General features: G+C 33.2%; 3 protein-coding genes across 5 annotated transcripts; all 3 read left to right on the top strand.

Annotated features, from left to right (window-relative positions):
* The first annotated feature begins 606 nt into the window (after positions 1 to 606).
* On the top strand, positions 607 to 5,686 carry LOC133830237 (C2 and GRAM domain-containing protein At5g50170). Of its 3 annotated transcripts, none has more exons than XM_062260172.1 (10): positions 1,097 to 1,290; positions 1,582 to 1,679; positions 1,777 to 2,929; positions 3,007 to 3,189; positions 3,272 to 3,555; positions 3,674 to 3,790; positions 3,892 to 4,154; positions 4,255 to 4,429; positions 4,644 to 4,916; positions 5,056 to 5,686. In XM_062260172.1, the coding sequence occupies exons 2-10, from the start codon at positions 1,653 to 1,655 to the stop codon at positions 5,272 to 5,274; spliced, it is 2,694 nt and encodes an 897-aa protein (XP_062116156.1). In that variant the 5' UTR covers positions 1,097 to 1,290; positions 1,582 to 1,652; the 3' UTR covers positions 5,275 to 5,686. The 3 variants fall into 3 exon arrangements, with proteins under 3 accessions (XP_062116153.1, XP_062116156.1, XP_062116155.1); XM_062260171.1 differs by having other exon boundaries at positions 1,153 to 1,290; positions 1,533 to 1,679; XM_062260169.1 differs by lacking the exon at positions 1,582 to 1,679 and having other exon boundaries at positions 607 to 1,290; positions 1,736 to 2,929.
* A 5,244-nt stretch (positions 5,687 to 10,930) lies between these two features.
* Positions 10,931 to 13,439, top strand: LOC133830235 (plant intracellular Ras-group-related LRR protein 9-like). The gene is made up of 3 exons (XM_062260167.1): positions 10,931 to 11,816; positions 12,197 to 12,363; positions 12,510 to 13,439. Exons 1-3 carry the CDS (start codon positions 11,043 to 11,045, stop codon positions 13,141 to 13,143), a joined length of 1,575 nt encoding a protein of 524 aa, XP_062116151.1. The 5' UTR covers positions 10,931 to 11,042; the 3' UTR covers positions 13,144 to 13,439.
* A 616-nt stretch (positions 13,440 to 14,055) lies between these two features.
* On the top strand, positions 14,056 to 15,022 carry LOC133830236 (uncharacterized). The gene has a single exon (XM_062260168.1). It carries the CDS (start codon positions 14,399 to 14,401, stop codon positions 14,783 to 14,785), a length of 387 nt encoding a protein of 128 aa, XP_062116152.1. The 5' UTR covers positions 14,056 to 14,398; the 3' UTR covers positions 14,786 to 15,022.
* The last annotated feature ends 1,679 nt before the right edge of the window (positions 15,023 to 16,701 follow it).

The following is a 16,701-nucleotide window of genomic DNA, read 5'->3' as shown; positions in this document are numbered from 1 at the left end:
ATACCGTCGTACCACCATCCCTAACCTTGACTATCGGGCAACCATCGGGTTGTCATCGGACCTTTATCCCTAACCTTGAAACTCAATAACTATCGTGCCCGAATCGGGCCTCTATCGGACACTATCGGGCATTTCGAAAAAAACTCAAGGAACCAAAAAAAACGCAGGTTTTCACAGAACACGATTTTCACTAAAAAAACAGCAAAAAATACCAACAAACTACAGATCCAACATCTAAACAACATTCTAAATGGTGGTTAACTTTGGTTCAAATTTTAATTATTAAGCTATTAAATGAAAGGTAGAGAGGAAGAGGGAGAATAGAGAGGAAATGTATGAGGGTATTTTTGGTATTAAATGAAAGATGAGCATTTGTATCATATGGTGGTTAACTTTGGTTCAAATTTTAAATATTAAGCTAATGTAAGCATGATTTATCAAATTTCCCTAATTTATTCGATTTGTTATTTTAAGTTGTGTCCCATTTCCACTCTCAAAAGCCTAAAAAACATTCACGTGAAAAGCTGAAATCTAGGCCAACACAAGTATTTACAAACTTGAAAGTTTGAACCCAACAAATAAAATAAAATAATAATAAAAAAACAACTAAAAACCAGATAAAGCTAACCGTTTGGAAGAAGTAATGAGGCTTTATTAAGCTTTCCTAGGCTCTAAAACTCAAAACCGAAACCGACTCCTTGCCTGTCCACTAATCCATATTCTCTTTCCTTTTATTCCACTCGTGTCCATTTCCTTTGCCTCCACGTTCTCTCGTACCTAAATCTCTCTCTCTCTCTCCAAAAACCATAAACGAAACCAAGAACAAAATCCCTTTTTTCCCATTTCAAATCTATTCCTATACAACCCCCTGACACTGTTAAAAAGTTGTAGCTTTGGCATATGAGTGAGCGTTAGAACATTGGTTTTCACTCGACATTATGAAGTTATATGTGTATGTATTGGAAGGTCAAGACTTGCATGCGAAAAACTGTTACGTGAAGCTTCAGGTGGGGAAGCAAAAATCCAAGACTAGAATTTTGAAGAACCCCAACAATCTAATCTGGAATGAGGAGTTTGTTTTCAGAGTCCATGACTTGGACGAGGAGCTTATTGTGTCCGTCTACGACCATGATGTTGATCCGGGTTTCTTCCATGGATCAGGTGGGTTAATGGGTCGGCTTCGGTTGCCTGTTTGGTCCGTGATTTCTGAGGATAATCACACCTTACCACCCACATGGCTCTCTCTCGAAAAGCCAAAGAGAAAGGGAAAGCATATCGACAAAGACAGCGGTTAGTTCCATTATTCTTAATCCCCTTCTCTTTGTTTCTTTTCTTCTTTACATTAGTTTAAACAAGATAAGTTTCTATGCTTAGTTGTGTTAGCTTAGAAAAGGTGTTTCCTTTACGTAAATGTGTTGCTTCACGTCTTAATAAGGAAACACTATGAGGAAATAGATTATTGGTTAAGAAAACTTTTTATTTGATTGTAAAGATTTTTTGACTAAGTTAGTGCCAATTGGATATTTAAACAGTGGAGAGAGAACCGAGGCTTCTAACATCTCTTATTGAAGTTGTTTTCAGCTGAGTTTTATCTCTGAGAATTTAAAGTCAATATTCATTATCCAAACATTGGGGGTCTTGGAGAAGATTCAATGGTGCTCAATCTATATCAATACATGGTACATAGTTACACTCTATTTTATAAGTTTATTAGAGTTTTCCCCTATTTATGCAGGAAAAATTCATCTCACTATTTCTCTGCACGGAAAACTCCAGGAGTCTCAACCAAGTACCTTCCTTGAAACAATGTCAGATTTCACCAATGAGGAACCACAAGAAGTTTCACGTGTGTTATCTCACAATGGGGGTGGCTTCAAATCTAGAGCCAGGAAGATAGCAGAAGGAAAACAATTGATTAAATCTTTTACTAACTTTCTAGAGAAGCTCTTCCACAAAAATGAGGATGCTTTGAAAACTATTGATTCTTCTTCTGAGTATTCCAGTATAATTTCCGAAAATGATGAATCGGTAGAGGAAATTTTTTCTGATTGTACCTTTGAAGAAGCTCTTGAGATAATGCAGTCAAAGGAGAATGAACAAGAGATGCCTGAAAACTTGCAAGGGGGTATACTAGTTGATCAAGCATATGCAGTGTCACCAAATGATCTTAACACATTCCTTTTTGCTCCAAATTCACAGTTTAGGAAAGAACTGGCTGAGCTTAATGGAACAACGGATTTACACGAGGAGCCTTGGACGTGGAGCTCGGGAGATACGCCATCTTTGACACGAGTTGTCTCGTCCACTAAAGCTGCGTCGAAGTTGGTGAAGGCTTGCAAAGCCATTGAGGAGCAAACTTATATAAGAGCATGTGGAAAGGAGTATGCTGTTTTTGTAAGTGTTAGCACTCCTGAAGTTCCATATGGGAATACATTTAAGGTTGAATTACTTTACAAGATAATGCCTGGACCAGAGGAAGAATCCTCTCATCTTGTAATATCATGGGGAATTAACTTTCTGCAAAGCACAATGATGAGAAGTATGATAGAGAGCGGTGCTCGGCAGGGCCTGAAGGAGAGTTTTGACCATTTTTCTAATTTGCTGGCTCAGAATTTTAAAACAGTGGAGTCCACAGTCTCAGCTGGCAAAGATCATATTCTTGCAACTCTGGAAACAGAACACCAATCGGACCTGGAATTGGCCACTGAATACTTCTGGAATATCACAATACTTACTACTATTTGTATGGTTGTGTATGTTGTGGTGCATATATTACTCAGCGAACCAAGTCAACGACAGTGCTTGGAATTTTTTGGAATTGATTTGCCTGACAGTTTTGGGGAGCTCATCACTGGTGGAATTTTAATCCTTTATCTAGAGCATGTTTATCACATGGTCTCATGGTTTGTACAAGCTCGGTTGCAAAGAGGTAAGCCTCACTCACATTATTGTCACTTGTGTAAATTTGTCTTGGCATTCGCCTATTTGACACCTCTTTTTCAACAGGATGTGATCATGGAGTCAAAGCACAAGGTGATGGATGGGTTCTTACTGTGGCTTTGGTTGAAGGGGTGAACTTGACATCCTTAGGTTCATCAAATTTATTGGATCCGTACGTGGTTTTCACCTGCAATGCCAAAACAAGAACAAGCTCGGTGAAGCTTCAAACTAGTAATCCTCAATGGAATGGTGAGGATCTTCTAAAGTGTTCATAGATTTCATCCATATTCTTCTATATCTTGACTGAATGGTGCTTGGTAACATTATGCAGAGATACTTGAGTTTGATGCTATGGAAGAACCTCCATCTGTTTTAGATGTGGAAGTGTATGATTTTGATGGCCCATTCGATCAAGCCACCTCACTTGGGCATGCTGAGATCAATTTCTTGAAACACTCATCTTCTGAACTTGCAGACATGTGGATCTCCCTTGAGGGAAAGCTTGCTCAATCTTCTCAATCAAAATTGCACTTGAGAATCTTTTTGGATAATAACAATGGAGTGGAAACAATAAAAGACTATTTGAACAAGATGGAAAAGGAAGTTGGAAAAAAGGTTAGGACTAGGGACTTGGTATAATTGTGGCCATGTTCCCAAGTTGTATGAAGCTACCTTTTTTACATTTTATAATGTAAATATTTTTTATCTAACTTCCTATATGATGCTTTGACAGTTGAATCTTCGATCACCTCACAAGAATTCAACCTTCCAAAAACTGTTCAATTTGCCACCAGAAGAGTTTCTTATTAGTGATTTTACATGCCAGCTGAAAATAAAAATGCCATTGCAGGTTCTAGATATAATTTCTATTCCAATACTTTAACAGAATTTTCCTACTCTCATCACAGGATTAAGGGCTTACAAGTTTCTTCATATGATTCTTTGTTGCAGGGCCGGCTTTTCCTATCTGCAAGAATTGTGGGGTTCTATTCCAATTTGTTCGGTTACAAAACCAAGTTTTTCTTTCTTTGGGAGGATATCGAAGATATCCAGGTACTTCCCCCATCTCTATCATCTGTTGGTAGTCCTATACTAGTCATAATTTTGAAGAAGGATCGAGGCCTTGATGCAAAGCATGGAGCGAAGTCTCAAGACGAAGAAGGCAGACTTAGATTTTGTTTTCAATCATTTGTGTCATTCAATGTGGCTAGCAGGTGCTATATAGTTTTTGAACAAAGTTGCTTCACTAATGGACTAAATCTTCAATTTGCATTGATAAATAAGGTAAATCAACTTGTTTTGTTGTATTGGTAGGACAATAATGGCAATGAGGAGATGTAGAATTCTAACACCTGATCAGAAAGCTCAGATTGCTGAAGAGCAGGAGGACCAGGAAGAAAAGCCCATCATGGTTGAAGAATCTGATTTTGTGTTGGAAGCTGAGAATGTTACCATGTCAAAAATTTATGCTGCTGAACTTCCCATAAATGTAAGTGACTAAACCACCTTCAAGCATTCTTGAACTACAGGCCATTGTTCACACAAGGATTTTGAATGAGGTTTAAGTCGATATGTTGTCATTTTTCAAAGTTAAGGTCATTTGTAGAGAATTGCCATGTTTGAAGCTTATTGTCATTTTCATCAACTTTGCGTGTACGAAACTTATTGAAATGAATCTTAAACCTTGTTGGGCTATGGCACAGTTAAGCTTGCTGATGGAAATGTTCGATGGAGGAAAGTTGGAGCTAAAAGTTATGGAAAAGTCTGGTTGTCTTCACTACTCAACAACTCCATGGGAACCCTTCAAGGAGGATATTCTTGAAAGAAAACTTTCATACAGATTCAATCGTTATATCTCAGTCTTTGGAGGAGAAATCACTTGCACACAACAAAATTTCCCCATCCGAAATAGCCAAGGCTGGATTTTAAATGAAGTCATGACCTTTCACAATGTTCCCTTTTCTGATAACTACAGAGTATGTTTTTTATTGTTTCTCGATTCTCGATTTAAAACGCTAATACAAGTGTTATCTGTATTAGTTTATGATACTAGGCACTCGTTAGCATCGATTTCGGTTTTCATTTGTTCATAAATTTTTAATGTTTGGTATGCAGGTTCACGTCAGATACCAGATTGAGAAATCTGTGATAGCCCAAAATGTAAGCAAATGTGATGTTGCCATGGGAATTACTTGGCTAAAGAGCACAAAGTTTCAGCAAAGGATTACTCAAAACATCACAGATAAGTTCAGAAACCGATTCAAAGAAATATTTACCTTAGTGGAGAAGGAGATTCTCTTAGCAACTCAACTTGAGGACACAATTACATCTTGATTCACTTACACTCATCATCTTCTTTTGTACCTTTATTTACTTTTCTTTTTTATTAAAGAAATCATAGTAGAAAGAGAAAAGAAAAGAAAGGAAAAGTCTTTTGTTGACCATTAGTTGTGACACTGTCAATTTATTAGTCATTTAACCCACAAGAAAAGAAAGTTGGTATCTTCAAGTCAAAATATCCAAGATTTTGTTAATTTATGTCTAACAGTAGAAAATAGAATTATTACTTGGTTTTGTAATAAAATTCTCTATTTTAATACACCAGAGACTAGAATAGCAGGGCTAAAAAAGTAACCCCATAAATATATATATATATTTATATATATATGTGATCATGATCTAGTCCATGATGAAATGTTTTTGCATATTTTGGATAATAAAATAATTTTAGTGTTACCTGTTATCATTACTTGTATCAATAATTTTCAAGTTCTTGTCTCCCACATTAAGTTAAAATATTACATTCGAAAAGGATATTCCTAATCTTTTGGACTTATTATGATAATGATAATGATAATGTAATAATAACAGCAGATATAGATATGCAAAATAGATATAAACGAAAACTACTAATAATTGTGTGGAACTAAATGTAACATAACACCTTTTCGCAATTTGTTATTACTAAACTTTTTAATTAGGTGTGTGTTCGTGGTATAAATATATAAGTTTATATAATTATTGTTTTTAAATATTTTTTTTGAAATTATTAAAATAATTTTTTTAAAAAAATAAATTATTCTTTTTAAATTAATTAAATAAATTTTTATTTATTTTTTATTATTTATGTTACAAAATTTAAAAATTAGGTATTTAAGTGCAAAACTTACATAAATTTAGGTATTAATGCTTACAATATTCCTATTTAAAAAGTTTGATATTTGTCACAAGAAAAGTAAAAGTTGCAATAAAAAATAAATTTTACATCCGTAAAAAAAATAAATTAGGTATTTAAGTGCAACAAAATTATGAACTTTGCTATTTATGCTGTCAATATCCCAAAAATATAATTCAAATACTTAAATAAAATAAAATAAAAATTTAAGCTATGTATCCTAAAATAAGAGAGCATTTTTTTAAATAAAAACTTTATATATTTTTTTGCCCCTAGTATAATCTATATATATGACAATTTTTCTATAGGGGCTTCACTTTAAGCCCTACCGATAGGGCTCTCAGTGTTTCTCGACCTGTAAACAGTTTTCAGTGCAACTTTTTTTTATAACCGTGTATATTGTAGCTATTTAGAGCAACCGGAAAATTTTCAGAAAATTCCGAATAGTTTACAGTACCGAAAACTAGGTTCAAACATGTTTTCCACCCGCATAAAAAAAATTAGTCACGCGTGTAACAACATGTTTGAACCTAGTTTTCGATACTGTAAACTATTCGGAATTTTCTGAAAATTTGCAAAATGTTCTAAATAGCTACAATATACACAGTCATAAAAAAAATCGCGCCGAAAACTGTTCACGGGTTGTAAACACTGAGAGCCCTACCGGTAGGGCTTAAAGTGAAGCCCCTATAGAAGAATTCTCATATATATATATAAAGGAAAACACCACGAAGATAATGTGGCACTCTAAAAATTCTTCAAACCACCCTATTTTTTTTTTTTTTCCTTTGATCTAATTTTTTTATTAATTTTATAGATTATAATAATAAATATAATTTTCTAAATTTAAATGAGATATTTATAAGATATTATTATTTAAATATAAATAAATATTTTTTTTGAATCTATATATATTATAAACATTCTCTATTAATCTCATATTTTCCTCTGATCTAATTTTTTTTTCTCTTCTTCTCTCTAAATTTTTTCAATTTCAATTTTCAATGAATTTCAATTCATATCTCCAAATTTGATTGATTTACATGTAAATGATAACACAATCTTCTTGGGTATTTATTCAATTATTAATATTTGTTAATCTTTAAAGTTTGAGTATTTTTCAATTATTATCTTCAAATTAGATTTTGTAGCTGTTGACTGCGTTTTTAGCCAACGACGTGAGAACGTCAATAACAATAAGCCTTCAAGAGAAATAAAAACGACAACAGACGGTATAAACAAGAAAAGTGAATAACACAGGAGATTTTTATAGTGGTTCAGCCCCGATTGTCGGTAATAGCCTAATCCACTTAGAGTTGTGATTTATAGATCTGTACTCAAGATCAGATGGACTGAGCCAACTGAGTTTCTTCAGTACAGATGGTAAAAATACAAGAATTCTCTCTCTAGAATACACAAACCCAACTTTCTCTCTCTATAATACACAGTCCCAATTTTTCTCTCTCTAGAAAGAAGAAGCAGAATAAGCCCTTCTCTCATCCCATAAGCTCTCTATTTATAGGCCTGGGATCCTCAACTGATATCCCCTTATGATATGGATATTTTATTATATTTATTACATTTAAACATTCAAAATTCGAAATGTAACAAACCCCCCATTTGTGGGAAGAATGAGAGATTCCCGCGTATGTTGTTGAAGCTGTCTCTGGGAATCTTGACTTAGTCTCCTCTAGCTAGTTGATCCACCTCCTACTGACCACTCATGCAAGTGTTGGTCGGACGTGCATGGTGGTAGGACATGTTTTCGTGGGTTGAACGTGCATGGTGGTAGGACATGCACTTCTCTCCTCTAACATGGCACTTTCCTCTAGCATGCCATGTTCCTCCTTGAACCAATCTCCTTGGCTTCTCCTCGGACCAAGGTGGTCCGAGGTAACCTCCTTGGCACCTCACCTTGGACAACATTGAGGCAACCTCCTCCATGACATCTCACCTTGGACAAGTTCAAGGCATCCTCCTTATCAAAATCTAAGTCTCCATCCTCTTGCATGAGACTCCTCCTCCTTAGCTACTTACCTTGGACACGTTCGAGCCAACACTTAGAAAACCTTGGGAGGTTTGCCTCCTACACACCCTTGGGGTCTCTTAGGACCACATCCTCCTTGGGGTCTCCTAAGACCACTTTCTCCTTGGGGTCTCCTAAGACCACTCCCTTGGGGTCTCCTAGGACCACATCCTCCTTGGGGTCTCCTAGAACCACTCCCCTTAGCTCTCCTATAATGCATTCTCCTTAGCCTCCTAGGATGCATTTTCCAATTTTTGGGTATAACAGTAGCATTATTAATCGAAAGATTTTCCACCATCTCCAATGGTAAGGAAGCTATTGCAAGTTCTAATATATTTATATTTTATTTAATTACTATTATTATTTAAAATGAATAAAAATAATAAAAAAATTTATATAATCCTCTTATTTTTTTTATATGCTTATTTGTGGTTAATTAATTTACTATTATTATTTTAAATTTAAATAAGATATTAATTTTTTTATTTATCATAATATGTTCATATCTATTTTTGTAGACTTTTTTTTAAATTAAAGATATTTTATAAAAAATATCGTTTTGTATATGAATATAAATTTAATTTTAAATAATTATTTTTCAAATTAATTAAATATTATTCTCTCTAAAATGGATATTATTCAATATATTAATATTATTATTATATGTGAAGTTTTGGTACAATTTGAATTGAATCTTATAATTATAATACAAAAATCTATAATCTCTCTAAAATGCCCTTCCTTTTCAGATACGAGTAAATAGAATGGAAAAAATCTAAATTTACCCTCTCATCAAAATATGCTGCGACATAGAAATTTTAATATATGTATATGTATTGTAATATCTTTTAGTAGAAATAGTATATAATAATATATCACACTTGCCAACTTCTAAAACTAACAAGTATAAATAATGTTACGTTCGTCGTCATATTTATTTTAAACGACAATGTCAAAATTTAAAAATGTCACACGTTTCTTAAAAAAAAAAAAGGAGAATTCAAGTCAAAATCTCTAATCTATTTCTAATTTTTCTACATTTTTTATTCTATTTTGTTTAATTTATGATTATTAAATAATTAAAAAACAAAATACAATGCCTGTAACTTTTTTTTTAATATTTATTAATAATTAATTTTCTAATAATTATTTCCATATATAAATTCACATTTATTTTGAAGATTTTCCAATGATAATCTTTTTATTGTTTCATATTTCATATTTCAAATTCAAATTTAAAATATCTTAATTTATTTATAAGTAACTAATTTTTTAATAATTATAATAATAAATAATCATATATAATTGACATTTATTTCAAAATTTTCCATCTGTATTTATTTTTTTATTGTTTTGACATTTTAAAATAAAAATAAAAATATTTATTTATATTTAAATAAAATATTTAGAAATAACTGTTTTTTTAATAATTATAATAATAAATGAATCATATATTATTTTCAAGATTTATTGTTTTGATATTTCAAATTTAAAACAAAAATATCTTAACAATATAAAAATATCAACATGTATACACGTGATGTTAATTTGATTAAGAACATTGTTAATTAAATTAATAAAAAAATATTTTAAAAAAATGAATGATTGTGCAAAAACTCATGATTTATAAATTTTCTACCCTAAAAATTTATATAATAAACAAAAAAAACAACACAAATCATATATAAATAATAATAATATTAAATAAAAGCACACGTAGAACAAGTAGTTCGAATTTTATTTTTGGTACTTTAATTATTAAGAGTTTCTCGAAAACCTACAGAAGACTTGCTATATAATGAACATTATCATGAAAAAAAATTACGGCCAAGACGCTCTTACGTGTGTATATATACATAAGGAGCATGTTGTACGGGTAAGATAAAAATAAATTTCTTACATACAATATTTCAAAAAATATTTTAAAATATATATTTTTTAATCGTTACAAAAAACTGTGCGAAGCGTGACTATGTTTTCTAGTTCATAATAAACTTAGTAAAATATGAGTGAGGGTTTAAATTAACCAAAAAAGGATAGGAATTAAAATTAAATTAATGTTTTTTTATCTAATTTTTTTTAGGATATTTTATTCTAAAATTAAATGAATGTTATAAGAATAAAAGTTATAGAATGTAACTATTTTTTTCATTATGCATTAAAGATCAATGAATGGAAAATATAAATCGGAGGTTAAATATTAAAAACATCAATAAATATAAATTGAATGAAGTGTGGGTGGTTAGCCATGAGTTACATAGTTTAAAATTATGATAAAAGGCACAATTAAACTAATATTATTAAATCCTAAGAAAAAGAGTAATACATACTTGTACATTTTAAATTTATATATTTTTTTAACTTACACATTCAAGATATGACTATACCAAATTAGTGTGTGCAAAAATTTAATGCACATCAAAATGTATTAATTCATACAAAATTTATATTTTAGGTTCAATGTAATCTTATTCAGTTTTTTTTTTCAATTTAAAAAAACTATGATTGGCTAGAAAAAAAAAAAACAATAATTGGCTAGAACAGGTCCCAGTCCGATGTTTCATCCTTCATTCTAGATAAACCCCTTTCTTCTCTTTTTCCGGATCCGAGATTACTAAACCCAGTGGCCCGAGTCAAACGGTGTCGTTTTGTACACGTGTAAATTAAATAGAATCTTCTTAAACTATTTGTGGGGCCCATACTTTTATAGTAATAATAATTAAAGATTAATAAATAAATAAATTATAAATTTCTATTCGTTATCTACAGCCTCCTAGGGCCCCACACCCAACCAAGAAGAAAAACTCTCATTTCCCGATACCAACAAACTCAGTCAGTCAGTCTTTTAATCAAACACAAGAAGTTCAAGAACAGCACCTGATCCGAACTGTATCCGGAAACATGGATCCGAACCCGAAAACATTCCCTATTCTCTCCTACATCATGGGCCGGATCCCCACCTTCGGCCCCAAACCCGATTCTCCTCCGGCCGACATCGAGCAGCCTTCGCCTCCGCCGGTCGGAGCCCAATCCGATCCATCCTCTTCTTCGGGGGGAGGTCAGTACCAGATAGTTGAGCACATGCCGCGTTTGACCGACCCGAAGCTTATCGAGGCCATGACCCGTGCTGTGTCCGATGTGTCCCAGACCCGATCCGTTCTCAAAACTATCGGCGACCGGCCTGATCACGAGGCCGTTGACGCTGCTAAGGTCAAGCTGGCTGACATCGAAGCGAGCCTGGCGAAGCAGCTGGAGGACTTGGTTCTCTCTCCGCGGCCGGCCGAGGTCGACCGGCTCCAATGGCGGTCCCATCTGGCTGATAAGGAGAATGAGTGTAGGAAAGAGTCGGAGAAGGAAAAGCAGATGTATAAGGCGATAATCCAGTTGGATGAGATGCATGACGCGTACGAGAAGCTTTTGAAGGACGCTGAAGAGAGGTTGGAGAAGATTTATGAGTTGGCGGAGGCCCGTGGTCCGGTAGAGGAGGCGGATGCGAGTGAAGAGGATCCGGTGACTGAAGATGTGAACGAGGAGGTGGTTGGGATTCTACAGGAGGCTTCCGGAACTGGGTTGGAGCGCGTGGACCTCTCCGGTCGGCAGTTGAGGTTTTTGCCAGAGGCCTTTGGGCGAATTCGTAGCTTGGTTGTACTCGATATCTCAAGCAATCAACTTGAGGTTAGTTCGTTAAATTTACCCTTTTTCTTGAAGAAAAATTGTATTTGCGAAAGAATATTGTTTTATGCATTAAAATTTTAGGATGTGGATTAGGATCATTGAGCCTGAAATTCTAAGGGGTGTTTTATGGGGCTTAGTATGTTTACCTTGAAAGAACTTGATTTGATTTGTTGTGTTTTCTTGAAAGAACTGATAATTGAACAATTGAATAATTGTGGCACTGTCACTTGATCCCTTTGTGGTTCTGTCATGTTATTCCATTTAATTACAACATCTTAGGGAGCATGCTATAAGGGTTACAGGTTTTGTAAAATTGTAATTGAGATTTGAGCAGGACAAAGAGATTGTTTTGAGATTTGTTCTTTTGTTTTGGGTAACAGATCATTCCTGATTCAATAGCTGGATTGGAGAACCTTGAGGAGTTGAATGCTTCTTCTAATCTTTTGGAGTCACTGCCAGACTCGATTGGCTTGTTACAGAGATTGAAAATTCTGAATGTCTCAGGAAACAAGCTATGTGCCCTTCCTGACACCATTGCTCACTGCAGGTAATTTTTCTCTTTCTCTAGTTATAAGAATGGTATGCGTATCAAAATATCTGAACATAAAAGGAAGGACATTATCTTTCTTATTGGTATAACTTTAATTGCATTTGAAAATTGAAATATTTCTTTCTGCATCTTAAATGATTTAGGTCATTGGTTGAGCTGGATGCGAGCTTCAACAGCCTGACATACTTGCCAACAAACATTGGTTATGAGTTGGTTAATCTTGAAAGACTTTCAATCCAATTAAATAAGATTCGTTCACTTCCGACTTCTGTTTGCGAGATGAGATCTTTGCGCTGTTTGGATGCTCACTTCAACGAGATTCGTGGCCTTCCACTAGCAATTGGGAAGTTAACCAGACTTGAAGTTCTCAACCTGAGCAGTAATTTTAGTGACTTGACAGAACTTCCAGAAACGTTTGGTGATCTAACCAACCTTAAGGAACTTGATCTCAGCAACAACCAAATCCATGCACTTCCCGATACATTTGGCAGGCTTGACAACTTGACCAAACTCAACTTGGAGCAGAATCCCCTAGTGATTCCGCCAATGGAGGTAGTGCACGAAGGGGTTGAAGCTGTCAAACTTTTTATGGCTAAGAGATGGCTTGAGATACTAGTGGAAGAAGAAAGGAAAAGTATGCTTGAAGTACAAGAACAAGCACAAGCTGGATGGTTGACTCGCAGCACTTCCTGGTTGAAAACTTATGCTTCAGGTGTTTCCGAGTATATAACATCTCCAAGAACTCCCAAGGACCCCTATCTTGATCAGCAGCTGTAAGTTGATGTCTCCAGGATATTTGTTGTTTAGTTTGCACTTTCACTTGCTGCCATGATCCAGTTATTGAATATGGAGGACTGCTTTCTTCTGCAATACTAGGCTTGCCTCCTTCATCTCCCTCTCTCTCTCTCCCCTTTCCCATCTTCCACTAATACTTTTTAAATTTGTGTTTTGGTTTTGTTAAACTTTTGGGTGTAACGTGTAAGTTTTGCTGTTGTAGTTGAACACTTACAGTTGTAAGTCCAAATAAATTTGGATATTCCAATTTTGTAATCAATAATGTTGCAATTTTTGTCTCCTTGGGATTAAAGCATATGATATGCTCTAAATGTGTCAGGGGTTTTACAGAAAGAAATACATCACTTGGCCCTACTGCTTTTCTTTTGATTGAACCACTTGGATTCCTGTCATAGTAGCTAGCTACTATCACACTTTCTACTTCCCAGCATTGATGGGTCTTAGATGATATTGCTTTACTCAAAGAATTATCTCCAATCTGATTTTCTATGGTTGAACGATTCTGAGACACAGGGTGTTTGGAAACAGAGATAACTCCTTCCAATCACTTTCATGATATAAAAGACTACAAAAACAAATGATGTTCTTCATGAAACTTGGGATATGATGAAGTCAAAAGAAGGCAAAAAAGTCTGTTATATAGGAAGGAAAGACTCCTCCCTCATTGTGGACCGGAGTATGCATTTTCTTGGCTTCGGCCCAGTGGCAGTGAAGGACACCATAATAGATGTATATCTTGCAATTCCTGTCACTTCGTTTTCGAAATTGAACAAGGCATATTCCATTTTCATTTCATAAATTTATATGGTCCCACAATATTTAATAACTTACCAATATTGTTTTATTTAATAAACAAATTCTACTTTTATGCAAAAGGGAATTAAGTTGCATATTTTATTCCTTTCTTACTTCATTCCAAACTCTTTCCATTACGAAGTATAAGTAAATACTAAATAGACCTAAATTTATGTATTCTTCCTACAGTGTTGTCTCTCTGTCTCACCTCAATACATATTATATATATGTGCATTACATGTTTATTTATTTATTATTCTCACCATTTTAGCTCTAATTGGTAAACTTTCCATGTGCAGCACATGCCAGCCAATTCCTTTCATTGAACCATTAAAGCTCATCAACCCAATAATATATTCAGTCTCACAACCACAACCACAACCACAACCATAGCCAATCTCACCTTTCTTCTTTCCTACATCTTTCTTCATTCAGATCTCATATGGGTCTATCTCTAACCAGAAAAACGACAACAATACTAATACCATTGCTGTCGTTCTCAGCATTCTTCTTTCTCCAAACAGATCGCAAGATCACAGAATGGACTGCTCTTCACTACATGTCAGTGCTGGCTCTTTTGGGTGTTGTTATGGCAATTGGGTTGGGGCTGGTGGCCGCCGCCAGGGCCACCATGGTGACGTGTATCACCGTCTTAGTGCTTCTGACCGTCGCCGGGAACCGCCGCCGGGTTTTGGTCAAACGGGGGAGAAAGATCACCAATGATGTGGCAATGTTCTTGGTTGGAGTTTTGGTCAAAGACAAGGGCTTTGTTGCTGTGGCTTGTGCAACCCTTTTCAGCATCATGGCTCTCGTTGGCATCATCATTTGATTTCATAATAAGCTTGAAATGTTAATAGCTTCATTTTCTTTTTTGGTTGTAAACTATAAAGAAATGAATTAAGGTGGTTTTTTTTCAATCTTAATTTTCTAGTTTTTCTTTGGATTTTTGGAGATGATTCTTGATACGGTTCATTTGGATTTTACTTTATATATTAAATGTACAAATATGAAAAATCACCTTGTGATAGCATTGTATAATATATTATGTTCATTAATGTTTAAATAATTATCGATTAGAGTTAAAGTTATAATATATATGCATATGTATATGCAGTATAGAAGGGAACAAAAAAGAGGAATTATCTGGAGTTTAAAATAATATACCTAAGCAGATTTGATATGTTTCTTTATTTGTTGAAAAAAATGTTCTGGAGAGGTTAATGGGATTTGATACCAACTGATACGAGTCCAGGCCAAATTGATATGCTTTCTTAGTTTATTGAGGAAATTATATTTATTTCATTAAAAAATAGTTTTTTTCTTGTTTTCTTTCCGATTTAAGTTTTTAGACTGGCACCATTAATTTTAATTTTACAATTTTTTTCCTTTTTTTTTGTGGTTCGTTTGTAAGAGGAAGGATTGAGGTGAGATATGATAGTCATTATGGTCTAACTACAATTGCTCCGCTAGAATGTTACTAAAATGGGTCGCTTATGACCAAGAAGAGGGGGCCAAAAACATAATACAAAATCAAGTGCTTGATTGGTTCAACATTCAAAATCAAAATTATGAAGAAAAAAATATTGTTGAATTAAAGTAATAAAAATGAGTTTTTGTTTCAATTTAGAAGAAATGTGATTCTTCTTATACTCCATTTTAGAAAAGATGATGGGTCAAAAATGATGCTCACATTTATAATATATTTAATTAGATTTTATTCAAATAATTAAATGAGAGTTAACGATTGCAAATTCGGATTTTATTGTATTTTTAAAATTTTAAATGTATCTATGCTTCTCCTATAAATAGAAGGAGTACAGGTTATTATTTTTTTACATTTTTAGTGCACAAAGAAATAACACTAACCATTATGTCTTAAGCTCACTTCTTAAGAAAACTCAGTTAATATATATTTCTTGAATAAATAAGCTATAAAAGTGCTTGTGGGTATATGTCAATTGTTCATGCCAAACTGCGATGAAATTATTCTTGTTATTTTTTTTTAAGTTTCGTGTTCATAATTTCATGGTTTTTAATAAGGAGTGTTGTTGACCGAGTCTTGGATCAACCATTCTTATTTTTTAACTATTATAAGTATGTTTCACATAATTTTTATTTTTACTTTTAGACATAAGAAGAAGAAAAGCAAAAATTTGAGCTTTCTAATTCTTGTTTGGATTTATATTTTGAAATAGTTTTTTTCTTTGTTGAAAAACTTTTCAGAATGCTTGGTATATATTGCATAAAAACTCTTATAAAATAAATATCAAATTTAACCATAAATATATGTTTATAATAATAATAATAATAATAATAATAATAATAGTATACTCATTTAAAAATTAATTATTCTTTTGAAGAAAAAAATTTAATTGCATACATATATGAATTAATACTAATTAATTAATAAAAAAAATCATAAAAATCTAAACGTAATTAACAAAAAATTTTAAATTTTAAATTGAATATTCAAATATAAAAATGTAAATGTAGTTAGAGAAAAAGATTCTGTATATAAAACAATAACAAGAAAAATAAAAACTAAAAGAAATTGTACGTAATTTTTTTTAGAAAAATTAGATAGAATAATTTTTAAGAAAAAAGAAATCGTATTCTATAACTGTTATCTGCACAATTTAGGATAAATACGTAATTTATTTGTTTCTTTTATAAAAAATAGGGGTAAGGTAGGTATTATGAAAGATTCATTAAAATAGGAAAATAGCTTCCCGTATTTTTTAGAAG

This window comes from Humulus lupulus, chromosome 4, assembly GCF_963169125.1.
Source record: "Humulus lupulus chromosome 4, drHumLupu1.1, whole genome shotgun sequence".
In the NCBI taxonomy this organism is placed as follows: domain Eukaryota; kingdom Viridiplantae; phylum Streptophyta; class Magnoliopsida; order Rosales; family Cannabaceae; genus Humulus; species Humulus lupulus.
The sequence above is the reverse complement of the archived record's forward strand: the minus strand, read 5'-3'. Positions and strand labels throughout refer to the sequence as shown.